Source organism: Polyodon spathula, chromosome 31 (genome assembly GCF_017654505.1).
Source record: "Polyodon spathula isolate WHYD16114869_AA chromosome 31, ASM1765450v1, whole genome shotgun sequence".
NCBI lineage: Eukaryota > Metazoa > Chordata > Actinopteri > Acipenseriformes > Polyodontidae > Polyodon > Polyodon spathula.
The window spans coordinates 645,815-663,006 of record NC_054564.1 but is presented as its reverse complement, the minus strand read 5'-3'; the positions used below and the strand labels follow the sequence as shown (position 1 = coordinate 663,006).

Below are 17,192 nucleotides of genomic sequence, written 5' to 3'. Positions count from 1 at the left end.
CACACACACACAAACAGTGATACAGTATACACACACACACACACACTATACACACACACACACACAACACACACACACACGTTACACACACAACACACACACACACACACACACACACACCGGGACACAAACACACACACACAGTGATCAGATATACACACACACACACACACACAGTCACTCAGCGTTATACCCACACACACACTCTGCAAGTGCATATACAGTATTACACACACCCACACGTGATACCGTAATACGTATATACACACACACACCTACACACACACACACTCACCAGTGATACATACAGTATAATAACACACACACACCCACACACAGTGATACAGTAGTATACACCACACACCAGTGATACACACATGTGACCAGTACACACACACACACACACACACACACACACACACACACACACACAAAAAAAAAACACACACACACAACACACACACACAACACACACACACACACACGTTGTAGCGGATATTCCTTCACGCTGCGTCACTCAGCGCCCCGCCCCTCTTGCGGATGACGCAGCAGCGCGTCCTCCTCCCTCTCTCGCTCTCCCAGCCCGCAGAGGAGCGGCGGCGCTGCCTTTATACACCTGATTCAAAACAAAAAAGAAAAAACGCAAAGCACGACGACAGAGACTTATATTTGTGAGTTCTTTAAAAAAGAAAAAACAACAAACACGTTATCTCGCCCGCGGGAGTTGCCAGACAGAAGGTAAGATTCGCTTGTGTTTTATTTTGAGGGGTTTTTGGGGTTTTTGTTTTGTTTTGGTGAACTGTTTTATAAACCCGCTCACAAACATTAATATACTAATAATTGCGTGGTTTGCTTCTGTAAATAACTAGATAGCTTTTTTTTTTTGCCCACAGTAATGAATGTAATCTTCGTACTGCCGGCTTCGGGAAGGGCAAACTGACGGGCAGCGCGCTTACCCAATAGCAAAGCAAGGGCATTCGATTTGTGGGCGTTGCCCTGGGCGCTGCGCCCAATCGTTGTCGGGGATTCGGCGTGCTGCCCGGAGCTTGCTTGCAGCTCGGCGTGGCGGTGGCGCTGCAAGGTCAGCACCGCGATCCCGTCTGCAGAGATAATAAACTACGAAACCAGACGAGAAAACCCGCCGGGGCGACCGAAACTGTGCCTCTGTGTAGCCGCCGTGCCGTTGCAAGCTTTCACACGCCTCTAGCGCTGTTTAAAGAAGCAGCCGAGTAGCGGTGTGCAAACCAGCGCCGTGCAATCGACTCCCGCGGTCAACAGAAACGACCGGCGCCGGCAATGCACCCTCCCTGCAATGCAGCTGGTCGAGCAAGGTTAAAACTGCCCAAACGGAGCTGCACGTACCGCTCTGTGGAACAGTTTAAACTGCGTGTGTCCCAGGTACCGGCGGGTCTGTGTGGTTTGGTTTCGCTTGTTGTTACGGGTATTTTCCCTTCCTGTAGTAACATTTAATAGGCGAACCTCATAAAGGCAAAGTCATTGTAATCTCCGTTTGTTTCAACAGCTAGCATCGAGCCGCTTGAAGAAGTTTCCTGGTGGGCTTTAATCTTATGAATCTTATCAGTACGAGTAGCAATAGCAGTTAGCAGCGCTCTGGGGAATCAATCAATCAATCTTTATTTCATATAGCGCCTTTCATAGCGGAGCACCATCACAAAACGCTTTACAATATGCAGCAACAACAAGAAAATCCATAATACAGAGAAATGCATCATACATGATATACAGTAAAAAAAAAACACAATGCATAATACATTAAATACAGTGGAAAGAGCAGAATACATGATAGCAGCATAATACATGAAATAGTGCATTAATACAGTGGAAAACAGCAGAATACATGATAGCAGCATAATACATGAAATAGTGCATTAAATACAGTGGAAAGAGCAGAATACATGATAGCAGCACACCAATGCTAATACATTAAATACAGTGGAAGAGCGAATACAGGATAGCACATATACATGAAATAGTGCTTTAAATCGCAGTGTAAGAGACAGAATGACTGATCAGCAAGCATAGAGATGAAATAGTGCATTAACATCAGTGATAAAGAGCAGAATACATGGATAGCAGCATAATAATGAAAGTTTTTTGCTTTAATACATATGGAAAGAGCAGAATACATGTCAATAGTGCTTATCATACATGAAAGCAGTGCATACAGCATGGATACTTGTAACTTTAGCAGAATACATGATAGCCGCAGAATACATGAAATAATACATTAAATACAGTGGAAAGAGTGTATGATGTAGTGCATTAGCACGTGGAAAATTTATTACAGGATAGCAGCATAATAATGAAGTAGTGCCTTAATACCGTGGAAAGAGCAGAATAACGTATAGCCTAATATAAATGAAATAGTGCAATTTAAACATTGGAAAGAGCAGAATACAGGATAGCAGCAGAACCAGGAACTCCTCAGAACAAGGAGTCTCGGAGGGACAGCCCACACCCCAGCCCTGGGACCTGCACAAACACTGACAACAACTCAAATATTCAGACAGTAACCATGAAGTGTTTCAGGTAGAAAACACAGTACCAAAAAACCTAATACGTTTCATGACCAATTCTTTGACTAGAAGCCTTTATCTAGGAGGCTTGGTGGTCCAGTGATTAAAGAAAGGGGCTCGATACCAGGGGGTTCAAATCCCAGCCGCTGACTCGCTGTGTGAGACCCTGAGCGAGTCACTGAACCTCCTTGTGCTCCGTCCTTCAGACACAAAACAAGCGAGGTCCTATTGGAAGAGACTCTGCAGCAGCAGCGGTTGTTGATGAAGCAGAGTTCACCCCCCCCAGTCTCTGTGAGTCGCTTTGGATAAAAGCATCTGCAAACTAACAATCTGATATATACATAAATACACACAATAACAAAAAGTAACATGTTTTTAAATAAGATAATGTTATCCGAAGTTAATTTCTTTTTCTTGTTTTTTCTTCTTGACATCTTTCTCCTGTAACCAGACGGATCTTGGTGGAACGAGAGACTGCAGACGAAGGAGGGCGGGACGCTGGGTCTTTCTTTTCTAGAGAGAAGGGTGTTAAACGCAGAGAGGGCGTTATCAACGCGGTTTCAGAAGCATGCACCACTTAAGGACTTGTGCAGCGAGGCTGAGGCCCCTGGCGGCCTCCCGGACTGTTCAGAATCATTCACACAAACGGCCGGCCGCGCCCAGGACGTTTCAGCCAATCAGGTGCTTCTCCGCACCGGTCGCGGCCGAGCCGTTTCTCAGCGGGACGAGTTCGAACTATGTGGAGGAGATGTATTTTGCCTGGCTGGAAAACCCCAAAAGTGTACATAAGGTAAGGAGAGAGAGAGAGGGGAAAAAAAAAACCAATAATATAACAGAGTACAGCAAACGGATTTCCAGTGCTGTTCTCAATTGTAATCATCACGTTTTCCAAAAACACTAACGGAAGGATACCTCTGCGTTAGGACAAGGTAAACCGCTGCGGTCAAACTGTTGACAGGCCGCACTGTGTACTGGGCCTAGGTGTTCCCCTAACATGAAATAATGTATACTATCATGGCTTCTGGTAGACCCTTGCACTGTTGTTGTGTACTGTCTTTGATTCCATGATGTTAGATGAAAGATCTAAATGAATGTTTAGATTCAATACAGTAAGTTATATATATAGTATTAATAATATAAGAGATATAATATATAGATATCAGATATATATATATATATTTTTTTTTTTTTTATTAAATTCGATCGTGCGAAGATGCTCAGATGCCTACGTTCTAAAATTCTACGTGATGCAAGTCTTTTGGTCACAGCTGCACAGTGTACAGACAGGCTTGTGACAGAGGTTTGACTGTGTAGCGTTTTTAAAAGACAGCTAACCCAGCCAACCAAGCTGCAAAGCAAAAACTAAAAACAAAACGAAGCCCCTGACCAGATCAAGAGGCCAGTCCTGTCTGGCTTTCCTTTTATTAGGGGAATTTTAATTAATTTATTTGTTTATTTTTTATACTTCTGTACGAGGGCAGGAAGGAGGGAGAGAGACGCGGACTCGCGATTCTGGAATTTTTCTGCGGCTCCTGGAACCAGCTGACTGGTGTCTTTTTGTTCTCGCGTTGACTTCTGTTTTTTGGCTGAATAGGAAAGAGAAAGCAAGCAAGGGTGGAAGGAAAATGAAAGTGCTGAATTTAAGAGGATACTAGATGCAGCTTTTATGTAGAAACAGTTTCAAAACAAACCGACAAGTGTGTGTAGAGTTGTGTGGAATATACAACATGTGAAATGAGGGGGGGAGGGGGAGCTGTTCACAGAACTACATGGGCTGTTTTTTTTATTTTTTATTTTGGTGAGGAATGTTTTTCAAAGTTTGTGGCGGTTTGATTTCACTTTTTTCAAAGCGCTGTTTTAACCTCTTCTGAGGGGAAATGGGTTAGGGAAAGTAATTTGTTAAAAACAGCCCTTAAAGTTTTGTGAGTCGAGCCCTGGATCCCCAAACTGTGTAGGGTTCAAATGAAAAAAACCAACAACCCTGTACTGATACCCTAATCTCTCAAGATCTAGTCCAATATGAATCGCGATTCGCAGGCCCTGGTACGATTCTGCGTCCCGATTCATGCCTGCGGTCCTGAGCAGCCACTTGCAGGAGGAATGATAAGATCAAAGGATCAGTTAATGACGGACCATGCTGTTAAAAATGAGATCTGGAGAGAGTGTGTTCATACCAGCTATAAAACATAAAACACACGGATTCTTCGTTCAAGGACCACTCTGTGATCTACAGTGAGCTGTGCTGTGGTCTTGTGTCAATACAAACGGTACCGACTCCATCCGTCCACACGCAGTGAATGGGTACAGCTAGCTGTGACTACAGCTCCCTTGTAAGGTTCTGTTTTTTAAATGGGTTTGAATAGGCTGCAGTCTGTGTTTAGATGCGAGTACAGCCAAAAATGAAGCAAAAACTGAGATTTAAACATGCATTGTGTTGAATGAGTAGAACACTACTAAAGCTGTATCAAAGCGTAGTGGCTACTATCTAGACAGACAGACAGACAGGTGTTTTAGTGACATATATAAATAATGAGAAAAGGTTTTAAAAAAAAAAATGTTCACAACACGCTTAAAATATTTACATTGATTTTACAGAAATTCTGTGGATGGCGGAGTGATTATTAGAACAGGACGTTCATTCCCAGAGGTTCCAGAGTTCCCAGTTTGAAGATAAACTCTCATTCCTTTTGTTTCCGAGCAGCATGTGCTGCCTGGCTGAGTCATCACACAGACTGTGACTTCATCAGCAGGGTGATCATACGGGCTACTGGAAATGCAGTGGTGTTAATGAGAATGCTTCTCAAGAAATATATATATATAGCATTTTTTTGTAAGGCTCTATAACTGATGCCAAACTCCGTTCCCGGAGGGGGCCGCTGTGCCTCCTGGCTCTCCTTCCAACCCGAGCTCTCAGTTACTTAATTGGTCTAATTATTTGATTCATTTGGGACACATTTAAGATTTACCTTGAATCTTTTCTAAATTGTCGGCTGTGAAAGAACTTTTAAACACGAAACGTGTCCGACTTGAACAAACAGTTACATCAAGTGAGTTTTAATTGGGAGCTGAAGTTTCGGGTGGGGGCCGCAGGGTCTTCTGGTTTTCGTTCCAGCTTAAGCTGTCAATTAACATAACAGATCTAATTATTTTAAAAATTGGACATGTTTTAATAGTTTTACAGTTCATGACTTGATTCAAGGTACACTGCCTGTAGAACACTTCGAGGCCCGGACGCAAGTGTTAAAATGTGTTCCAATTAATCAAATAATTAGACCAATTAAGTAACCGAGAGCTCGGGGTGGAACGAAAGCCAGGAGACACTGCGGCCCCCTGCGAGACCTGAGTTTGACACCCCCGGTCTAAAGTCCACTAGTCCTGCCCCCAGTCCTGGCTTTCATGACGTGATTAAGGTCTCTCTGCCACGTTGTTCTCCAGGTTTGTAATCGGAGGTGATTTGACTGTACCGACAGGGTTATCTTTCAATCAGATGTCGTGGAGGGCAAAGTTCAATACATTTATTTTCTGAATGAGGGGGGAGAAAAAAAAAAACCTCACTGTAATATTATATTTAGGGCTTCTAGTTTTGGGTTTTTATTTTTCATCTCCCTCCCTTTAAACCTTAATTAATAGTTGTTAAGCTTGGAATACCAGATTGTTTAAATTACACTAGAAGAAATTACATTACTAACGAGTGGAAATTAATAACCCGAATACGGCAATTAGCGCCAGAATGAAATGCAGGTTCAAATAGAATCAGGTGAGATCAAAGCAACCGTGTTGAAACCTGGACTGGCTCTCGCTGCTCTGCAATGGGAGTCTCGTGATGAATATAAAACCTGCTCTAGCTGAGACCTCACTGCAATAGGAGTGTTATTATTATTATTATTATTATTATTATAATAATAATATCAAGCTCACAGAGTGAATGTAAAGCCTGGACCAGCTCAAAAACATAGAGCACACACCAGACTAGAAAAAATATATAGATATCTTTTCTTTTTTCTTTTTTTTTGTGTGTGGTACAGATTGCAATGTAAACAAGGGTCTGCTGTGCGAGTCTGTAGTCCTCTCACTGCTTCTGTAACATGTGGAACAATACACCAGATTAACCAGAAAATAGGATTAATAAAACTGCAGAACCCCCTGTTTATAAAAGTAATTGGCTGGATTGCACAGCAGTGTGTAAAAAAATAATTATTATTAGTAGTACTAATTAGTCATTTAGGAAACACTTTTATCCAGAGCGGCTCACAGAGACCAGGGGGGTGAACTCTGCGTCATCAACAACCGCTGCTGCTGCAGAGTCTCTTCCAATAGGACCTCGCTTGTTTTGTGTCTGAAGGACGGAGCACAAGGAGGTTCAGTGACTCGCTCAGGGTCCCTCACACAGCGAGTCAGTGGCTGGGATTTGAACCCCCTGGGATCAAACCCCTTTCTTTACCCGCTGGACCGCCAAGCCTTGTGATTTTAAAAAACAGGGTTGTAACAAGAAAATAGGAGATTGCTAATGAAACTTGAGAACCCCTGTTTATGAAATGTCATTCGCTCGAGTGTGTAAAAGCAGGTTATTGAGGGAAATGAAACCTCTGGGAATCCGTCCTTCCTCCAGGCAGATAGCTGGTCTGATTCTTGCAGTCCATATGAATCCAGTTGTAACTACACAGGGGTCCCCATTGTTCCCAGATCTAGCAAAGCTTCTGTTTAAGAACTACACAGTTGACATTAAGCACGAGTGGGTGCAGTGGCATTCTCTCCTGGCTCTGGTCTAGCATTCGTCGCTGGAGGAATACAGTAAGAGCTCTGGGAGTGGGCTTTTCTTTTGTGTAGTAATTAACTGGAAGGATGTACGCATTCTTGCATGATCTTTATGTTTTTGGATCTGTTGAAGTAAGGGGGGGGGAGGTGGATTATGCATTGCCCACATCTTTTATAATTGTTTTTGTAGTTTTAAGCAGACGTGATCAGACAAGCCATTATGGGCCGCAATGGGTGTTTGATTGTTGTTGTTATTCTTTATTTGTCAGACTCCTTTATCCAAGGCAACTTGCAGGTGTTACAGGTCAGTACGGGGCTACAATGCAAGCTTCAGAATACAATATGCAACAAGTTAGGGTACATTACAGATAAATAAATATACATTTGGCAACTCCAAGCCCTTTTAGCTTCTTACTGCAGTAAATCCAGCGAAGTCGTTTATAAAAGCCGCTGTTGAATGGAGGTGCAGAAATGCGGTCGCTCGCTCGGAGTGATCTTTTGATAGTCGGCATCAATGTAAAGGCTTTTTTATTTTAATTTAAATTCATTAGCTGAGTTGAACTCTCCACATCAGTTTTTTTTTGTAATTGAAGGACTGAGTTGTTGCAGATTTTTTTTTTTTTCTTCAGTTTTTCGATTTTAAAAAAAAAAAAAAAAAAAATTGTGGCTGAAAAAGCAGTTCTGAAGCCCCATCATAAAAATGAAATACATTTTTGCCTTAAAGCGCAAGTGGCAGGGTTCCGAAAAATACAGCGCCCCCCTCCCCCATTATATATATATAAAAAATACACATGATCTGATTGTTTTTTTTTTGTTTGTTTGTGTGTTTTTGTGTTGCTTTCTCTCTTTCAGTCATGGGATGTTTTCTTCCGCAATGCGAATGCAGGCGCCCCTCCAGGCATGGCCTACCAGAGCCCTCCCCCTCTGGGCGTGAGTCTGCCCAGCCTGGCGTCGGCACAGTCCCTGGTCTCGGCCCAGCCCAACGTGGAGAAGCTGGTGGAGGATCATCTGGCTGTGCAGTCGCTCATCAGGGCTTATCAGGTGAGCTCAGGAGGTGGAATCGAACTCCTGTTGCAGAGCCGTTTCACCCAGTCCGGGTTTTACTAGCAGCTTGATCAGCCACAGTGTGTCTAGGCAGCAAGGAGGAGTGCATCAAACTGCTGGGCAGTCCACAGTATGCAGGTTCCCTTACTATAAGAGCCCCTGTAGAACTGCAGCCCCGTGCCTCTGCAGATTTACACACTGGAGGTTGGTTCACACTTCAGACTCCGATGTCATTTCTGTTCGGAGGCGAGGGTCTCCAACCCTGTGCGACAGGTCGGGATGACGTCACCCCCACTCTTCCAACGCTTGTTGGTTTTTGGTTTTTTTTTTTTTTTTGGAAAGTCCTGCAGCCTTTTCTCACGCATCTGCCACCTGAAATCGCACAGGGTCGGATGAAGCTGAACGTCCACGTTCGCCGCGCGGGCGGAGTGAAGCCTGCACGGCTTTTATAGCTGCCCGCACGCTTGCCGTACCCACGGTCATCAGCGACAGAAGCATGAAGCAGCCCTTCTGAACCAGCGTTTGGAAGGAGCTGCAGAGCCCGATAGAAACGAAACGCTCCAGCCCTCCCTGTTTGGAGCAACAGTGGCTTCAAATCACTTCTCAAATTTAACTACTTCACTTCTTTTTATAAATTAGAAAAGCTTTGTTTTATTTCATGCTACTGCTTTGTTTTCATGATTTGAAAGCCATGCCCTTGTATTAACTGCACCGAAGCTTTGAAGTCTGAAATAATAATAATCTATTTTTTTATTAATTCAGAACATGACAATAGTACAATGTTTTCATTTATAATTATTAATTTTTTCTACATTTTAATTATTTTTTTAATTGACAATATAATAATAATTTAAAAATCCAATACCTAATATAATTAATTATTAATTTATTAATTAATAAGACGACCCAAAAACTTTTCACCAACTGTGTCATTGTCGCTTTGCTTCTAGGTGAGAGGTCACCGCATTGCAAAGCTCGACCCTCTGGGGATTAATATTGTAAATGTTGACGATGCCCCAGTAACATTCAGTGAGGAATTGTATTGAACCACACTCAGTGGTGCTAATGTTGTGTTTCCCCCACCCTCTTCTCTTCCTTTTTCTGTCTGCCCCCCCCCCCCCCCAAAACACCTTCCTCCTTCGCTGTGTTCTTTTCCTCGTGGGTCCGTATTCCTGTTTCTCTCCCTGTAGATTCGCGGGCACCACGTAGCTCAGCTGGATCCTCTGGGAATCATGGACGCCGATCTGGACTCGTTTGTCCCTGCAGATATAATCACGTCCTCTGACAAACTCGGTGAGGGACAGAGACAGACAGACAGACGAGTAGAAACTGCTTGAGTGTTTTGTCTCTGCTGTCAAGCGCCCTCTTCCTCACACACACACACTTATCAGCCTGTTTAGCTGGAATGAAAACTCTTTTTAGAGAATGCCTTCATTTCTGCCTCTCCATGGTTTTCTTGGGTTGCCACAGTACAGCGTACAGTACAGTATTATTACAGCTCTGGCCAAAAGTTTTGCATCACCTAGAATTTTAAAATTGAAACATAATTAACCCTTTTGCGGTCCAGTTATTCAGCGCTTGTCAGGCGCGTCGGGTCCAATTTATTTTCACATTTTAATTTTTTTCCCCAGAGTAAAACAGGTTTAAAAGGCACTGCATCGCAAAAGGACACTCAGTACTGCATCTCCAGCCAAGCCCCACCCCTTGCTCGCTGTATTTTTCACATACCTCTTTATAGACGTGCATACTGATAAATCCTCTCCTGATCACTCGTTTTATCACCAAACTCCTCAATAATGCGATCCAAGTCATTATTTTATTACTGTAACATCTCAAAAATCTCTGCAGATGTCCGTGGTGTTCTTTGAGCGCTGGGTGCGGAGGCAGCTATCTTGTTTGCTTGTGTCTGTGTTACCATGGTGGTGCCGGGGCTATGAGTATTCCTCAGACACGCCCCTTTTATCCCCCCCCCCCCCCCCCCCACTTCATTCGGCCATTGAAAGGTTTGTTTTCTCTGCTTTTTCCAGAGAAAACACGACTAGAGACCCTTGCTTGACGTCTTTCTGATGATGCCAGACAGGGTCTGACATCGGACTGGCAAGGGAAAATTGTAATGTCGGACTGACATAGGACTGCAAAGGGTTAAAAAATTATTAAAAAAAAAAACTGTATGAACATAATTTAGATCTTTTCATTTACAAAGAAAACTACACAATGATATCGCAAAAAACTACACAATGATATCGCAAAAAACTACACAATGATATCGCAAAAAAGTCTCCCGGAAGCCATAATAATAGTAGTATAGTGGTATTTCATGTTTAGATTTTGAAATGTCTCATTTTTCATTTGCGATGTGCAATTCAATATGTTAACATAACATTGTTCAGCAGCTTTCGGTCGACTTTGTGAAGCACAGTTTGTTAATTCTGTCGTGAGATGCAGTGCTTTTGGTCAGAGCTGTGCAGCGCAGCGCTCTGTTATTGATACAGATGTTCTAATCAGTTGGTTCTTTAATGATGCCTATAAACCCTGGAGGACTCCGAGACTCAGATATATTGGAAGTAACGAGAGAGCTGTGTGTTTCATTTCGCGGTGCCTGCTGCCTGCTGTGTGCTTCTAAACAAGTCCTTTCACTGGTCGAAGGTCTGCAGTGGATGCAAATGCTCACTGCCTGGGCTTTTGTTGGCAGGCGTGCCTGTCGTTAATTGCTCATTTAGAGACTCTCTTATCCAAAGCGCCTTACACAGACTAAGTGACTTACTCAGGGTCTCACGCAGCGAGTCAGTGGCTGAGCTGGGATTTGAACCTCCTGGTATCAAGCCCCCTTTCTTTAACCACTGGAGCACCGAGCCAAATTTAAGTTAAATATCCCAGTTTGCAGTATGAAAAAAAATCATGTTATTTTAGAGTGCAGTTGTCACCTATAACTGTCAAACATGCAACAGTGCAGAATTTAGAGCAACTTAAACACAATGAGAAACGTAGTGGCGAGGGAGCAAATTCAACTTCTAGTCGAAAAGGTTTGTCATTTGAAATTATTAGGGTGTTCTTTTATTTTTTAGCATCTCTGTAGAGTAACAGACGTCGTTAAATGGAGCGTCTTTCTAGTTTAATCGTTTGACCAAGTTTTACACAAGTCATGTTTATTACAGCGCATTGGAAAATAAGTCCATTATCACTAGCGACATTTATGGTGTTATTTTTGATTATGTGATGATAAATAAAAGATCAAACTCATGTTCATATATTTTTATTCTATGAATGAGACATAAAACAATTGGAAGTGAGCCTGCAGCAGTTGTTAATAAAGCAGTCTCTAAGTCACTTTGAATAAAAGCATCTGCTAAATTTCTAATAATAATTGTTAATAATAATTGTTTCAATCCTAAAATTCTAGGTGAAGCTAAACTTTTGCAGTACTTTGTATATCTAGTCGCCAGGGTAGGGTAGTGTTCACTGCAGGGTTGCCAGATTTCTGACAGGAAAATAGCATTAAGTTGTTCTTCAAAACAAGCATGATCCGTTCTAGAGTGTGGGTGTTATGCTAATTAAAAACCGCAACTCTCAAAAAGACAAGCCCAATCCCGCTTATTATTAGCTGAATTGGCAGCTCTGCTTCCCTGTGTTTTGAGGTGGAATGCTTTATAGCAGTTGTGCTTTGCAGCCTTAGTGTTTCAACCATATCTGATGCATGTACAAAGTTAAAATTAATCCCAAGCTTTACAGCAACACACAAAAACAACAGTATATACAGTGAATGTTTCAGAACACCTTATGACCTGTCATTGAGATCCTGCATATACCCGCCTGCGTGGAAACCTCTGGGTGTGAGACTCTCCGTTTCCGCTCAGTAATCAGGGATACAGAAACAATAGGCACTGGGGTGTGAAAATGTTCGACCGCTTTGTGCTTTAATCAGGCGTCTTAAACAGCTTCTAAAAGGTCTCCTGCGTTTTATCACGTGTGGCTCTGTGTTCCTTTTCTCTGACCATTTTAAATGAATTGCACATGTGCTCTGTTAAAGACATCCATTAAATGAGACAGTCACTCACTCGCCTGTTTTGCTCCAGGTTTTCAGCTCCAGTGGTTTGATTTCAGACACACAGCAAATCAGAACCACAGAAGCAATGGGGTGCTGTGATACAGAAGCAATGGGGTGCTGTGATACAGAAGCAATGGGGTGCTCTGATACATGTATAGGAGTGCTGTGAGCCACACGCAGTATAATGTGGGAGTTTGTTTGTTGGTTTGTTTGTTTTTTTTAAACTGTGTGTTCTTCTACATGTGTTTCTGTTTCGTTCACCTCCTCCTCACACTGGTGGCCCTAACTGTCCCGCTTCCCTCACTGCTGCCTTCTCAGACCTTGCCGTGTTCAAGACTTGGCTGGCGATGTTAACTGTAGGAAGTACGCACCTGCCTGCTAACACCTCTGCCTCTGTGTCTCTCTTAGTCTTTATCTCTCTCTCTGTATCTCTATCTGTCTGTATATCTCTCTGTTTCTCTATCAGTGTCTCTTTTTCTCTCTCTGTATCTCTATCAATCTCTCTCTGTGTCTCTGTCTGTCTCTCTCTTGCTCTATCTATCTATCTCTCTCTCTCTCTCTATGTATCTTTCTTTCTCTCAAGTTCAGTTTGAGTTTTTGAGAGGCTCTTGACACTATTCGATGACTCTGAAACGGCGATGCTTCGTCTGGCTGTGTGAACTGCAGACCAGCTGATGTTAGTGTTTTGTTAGCCGCACAAAATCTGAGTTTCATTTTACTTTTGTGTTCTGTGTTTTTTTCTTTTCTCGATTTTATTTATTTTGTAAATCTTACAATATATATGTATATTTCTGCCCGTTTTAAAAAACACAGCAGGCTTCGATCGAGCATCCCTTCACCCTCCCCCGCGTCGCCTGAGTTTTGTGGGGGGGTTTTTTCCCCGTTCTGTGTCTTCCCTGCTTCATCCCCTTATCTGATTCCACTTTTCATGTGCTTGTCTTTTATTACTATGGTTCTGTCTCTGAATAATCCAGAGATGATGTTTAGTAGTGACAGCTTCAGGCTCAATTCCTGTTTTTTTCCTTTTTAAAATCTATTTCCAATTCCTTCGAAATTGATATTTTAGAGAGTTAACTAATGCTGTCGCGATCGTGCAGCTGCTTTCCTTCGCAGCCATTTTTTTGCAATTTTTTGAACGACGATGTGCTGTCGTTGATTAAAAGGGAACGGCAATTGGAATTGGGGATCGATTTTTTATTTTTATTTTTATTTTTTTAAAGGAATTGGTGGTAGTGTAAAGTTTTTACGTTGAGTGTCCTGTACAGCTCAGTCTGGGCAGGATTCAGAGTCTCAGATTATGTGCAAAGCCAGGAGCCCTCTGCACGTTCACAGTGAAGTGAAATCACACAGCATGTGGACTTGGTGCTTAAGAAGTGGATTTGTGATGGTTTTTATTTATTTTTTATTTTATCCTCTCTTTACAAAACCCAATACCTCCTGATGTTTCGCTCTGTGTGTGTGTGTGTGTGTGTGTGTGTGTGGGGGGGGGGGGGTAGGGTAATCAATAGGTATTACTATCAACAGGTATTACTATCAATATGCGGACAAAATCTCTGAAAATGTCCCCATAAAGACAGTAACTCCTGAAAAGACGACGTTGTGGGGACAAGCCCGTTTTGTAAAACACCTTTTTAAGAACTAAATATGCCTTTTAAAAAAATAAGTGACAAAAAATATATAGTTTTTTGTCAACTTTCACCCTGTGTGGAGTTTTATTTGACTGGAGTTAGAAACAGTAAATAAAAATATAGTGAGAGTCAATGAGAAGCCCTCACAAGTGTGGGAATGTTTGTGTGTGTGTGTACTGACCCCTCTTTCTTCTAACACCTTTCTGTGTCTGCACGGATTTGCCTTTTATAATTAAAACCATCCCAAATTAAAACCATTCCACTTTACACAATTGCATTTGACCTGTAACTGCAATGTCTGCTGCTGCTGTGCAATGATGTCACCATGCAAATCGAATCTGGACTTCTTATATGTAAATACTGTGTGTGTGTGTGTGTGTGTGTGTGTGTGTGTGTGTGTGTGTGTGTGTGTGTCACATTTGATCATTTCAATGCCATTTAATTGTTACCGTGGTGTTTTTTTTTAATTGTTTTTTTATGCATGTGTTGCTGTGTTTGCTAACCTTGTGTTTTTTCATCTTTTCTTTTCATTATTCTTACCCGGTTCCCGGCTCCATGTGCAATTTGTTTTTGGACTGGCTTTGCCTCGGTCCCCTCCGCCTGTCCATGTCCACGCAGGGTTCTACGGGCTGGACGAGTCAGATTTGGACAAAGTGTTTCGTCTGCCGACCACCACGTTTATCGGGGGCAGCGAGAGCGCCCTGCCTCTGAGGGAGATCATCCGCAGGCTGGAGGTAGAGCGGACTGCCTGTACCCTTAGAAACGGAAACCCCTGCCCTCCGCGCCCCACACCCTGCTTTCACAGATTAAGAAGTGTTTTCATCACCCTGTAGAGTGAACTAACGTTGCTTCATAAAGTTTAATGAAAGCTGCTGAATAATTTTGTTACATTAACACGTTGAATTGCACACCAGCGCTTCGGCAGTTTTTAACTGACAGTGTGACGTTTCGAAATCTAACATGAAATACTTACTGTACTGGACTATTATGGCTTCCGGTAGACACTTTTTACAATATCATTGTGTAGTTTCTTTGATTACATGATGTTAAATTGTGTTAATATAGTTTTATTTTTGATTGTCTTAATCCGAAAATTGTAATCAAAACGTTTGGCCAGAGCTGTACACGCACTGAGACACGCACACATGCACGCAGACACACACATTACCTGAATTCATGCACTAACTTTTGTTTAAAAAAAAAAATGACATGAATTATGTGGGTGGCAGTCCCGTGGCTTGATACGTGGTCAGCATGCAGACTCCGTGCCCTGAAACCACGTGACCACAGTTCACTTCTTTCCTTCCCAGTCCAGTTTTCTGTGATTGTGGCATACACTGTTTTACACTGAAAGAAATTTCCCTGCCCATCTCCCTCAGTCTCTCTCCCCCTTGCTGTCGCACCTCCGCTCCTGTAGATGGCGTACTGCCAGCACATCGGCGTGGAGTTCATGTTCATCAATGACCTGGAGCAGTGCCAGTGGATCCGGGAGAAGTTCGAGAAGCCCGGGGTGATGCAGTTCACTCTGGATGAGAAGCGGACCCTGCTGGCCAGAATGGTCCGCGCCACCAGGTCAGTGTGTGTGTGTCCCATTCACGTAGAGACGCGCCAGCCCCACTGCATTGTGGTAAGTGTAGTCCTGCTCGGTGCATTCTGGTAAGTGTAGTTCTAAAAGTGAACTGAAAGCTGTAAGATGGACTTGGGTAGATTACCTTGATTGACTCCAGTGACGCTCACCTAGTTGTCAGTACTGCTCTGGAAAGCTCAGAGTGAACAACCTAATAATCCGTTCGTGCCGCACTAGGTTCTGACGTTATTATTGTTATTATTATTATTATTATTATTATTATTTATTTATTTGATTTGGCAGAAGCCTTTATCCTTTAAGTGTGTGTCTCTGTCCGTTAATTCATTAACTCAGATACAGAGCAATGACACAAGAGAACTTCTGTGTTGCGTCTAGAGAAGCACAGAACATCAGTCCCTGTGAGTGTGGAGAGGGGAGTCACCCTGACGTGTTGTCGTGTGTCTCAGGTTCGAGGAGTTCCTGCAGAGGAAGTGGTCATCGGAGAAGCGTTTTGGTCTGGAGGGTTGTGAGTCCCTCATCCCGGCGCTGAAGACCATCATCGACAGGTCCAGCGCGAACGGAGTGGACAATGTGATCATGGGCATGCCGCACAGGTACGCAGAGACCCGCCACGGAGTATAGCATTCATTCATTTGTCTAATTAAACCATTTAGAACAGGTTTGGAACAAGTTGTACAACCTGGCATAACTCTCTCACGCTCTCTCTCTCCCCCCTCGCGCTCTCTCTCTCCCCCCTCGCGCTCTCTCTCTCTCCCCCCTCGCGCTCTCTCTCTCTCCCCCCTCGCGCTCTCTCTCTCTCCCCCCTCGCGCTCTCTCTCTCTCCCCCCTCGCGCTCTCTCTCTCTCCCCCCTCGCGCTCTCTCTCTCTCCCCCCTCGCGCTCTCTCTCTCTCCCCCCTCGCGCTCTCTCTCTCTCCCCCCTCGCGCTCTCTCTCTCTCCCCCCTCGCGCTCTCTCTCTCTCCCCCCTCGCGCTCTCTCTCTCTCCCCCCTCGCGCTCTCTCTCTCTCCCCCCTCGCGCTCTCTCTCTCTCCCCCCTCGCGCTCTCTCTCTCTCCCCCCTCGCGCTCTCTCTCTCTCCCCCCTCGCGCTCTCTCTCTCTCCCCCCTCGCGCTCTCTCTCTCTCCCCCCTCGCGCTCTCTCTCTCTCCCCCCTCGCGCTCTCTCTCTCCCCCCCCTCGCGCTCTCTCTCTCCCCCCCCTCTCTCTCTCTCTCTCTCTCTCTCTCTCTCCCCCCTCTCGCTCTCTGTCTTCCCCCTCTCGCTCTCTCTCTCCCCCCTCTCTCTCTCCTCTCTCTCTCCACACTCTCTCTCTCTCCCCCTCGCTCTCTCTCCCTCTCCTCTCTTTCTCTCTCTCTCTCTCTACCCCCCCCCTCTCTCTGTCAGGGGTCGTCTCAATGTTCTCGCCAACGTGATCAGGAAGGAGCTGGAGCAGATCTTCTGCCAGTTTGACTCCAAACTCGAGGCTGCGGACGAGGTGAGTCCGTCCAGCTAAGAACAAAACAACGAGAAAAGACCCTTCAGCCCGTCAAGACTCGTTCCTTGTTGGCGCACCATTCTCCCCTTACTGGGGGGGGGGGGGGGGGGGGCGACTCATTTAACA

At 44.0% G+C, this 17,192-nt stretch overlaps 1 protein-coding gene across 1 annotated transcript in view; it reads left to right on the top strand.

Annotated features, from left to right (window-relative positions):
* The first annotated feature begins 524 nt into the window (after window positions 1–524).
* The window catches only part of LOC121303098 (2-oxoglutarate dehydrogenase, mitochondrial-like), a 32,878-nt gene continuing 16,210 nt past the window's right edge, over window positions 525–17,192 (top strand). The window contains exons 1-8 of the mRNA XM_041233547.1: window positions 525–738; window positions 2,989–3,327; window positions 8,145–8,333; window positions 9,527–9,629; window positions 14,628–14,743; window positions 15,427–15,581; window positions 16,044–16,190; window positions 16,976–17,066. Of these exons, the coding sequence (XP_041089481.1) occupies window positions 3,106–3,327; window positions 8,145–8,333; window positions 9,527–9,629; window positions 14,628–14,743; window positions 15,427–15,581; window positions 16,044–16,190; window positions 16,976–17,066 (1,023 nt within the window). The 5' untranslated portion in view covers window positions 525–738; window positions 2,989–3,105. The remainder of the gene's footprint in view (window positions 739–2,988; window positions 3,328–8,144; window positions 8,334–9,526; window positions 9,630–14,627; window positions 14,744–15,426; window positions 15,582–16,043; window positions 16,191–16,975; window positions 17,067–17,192) is intronic.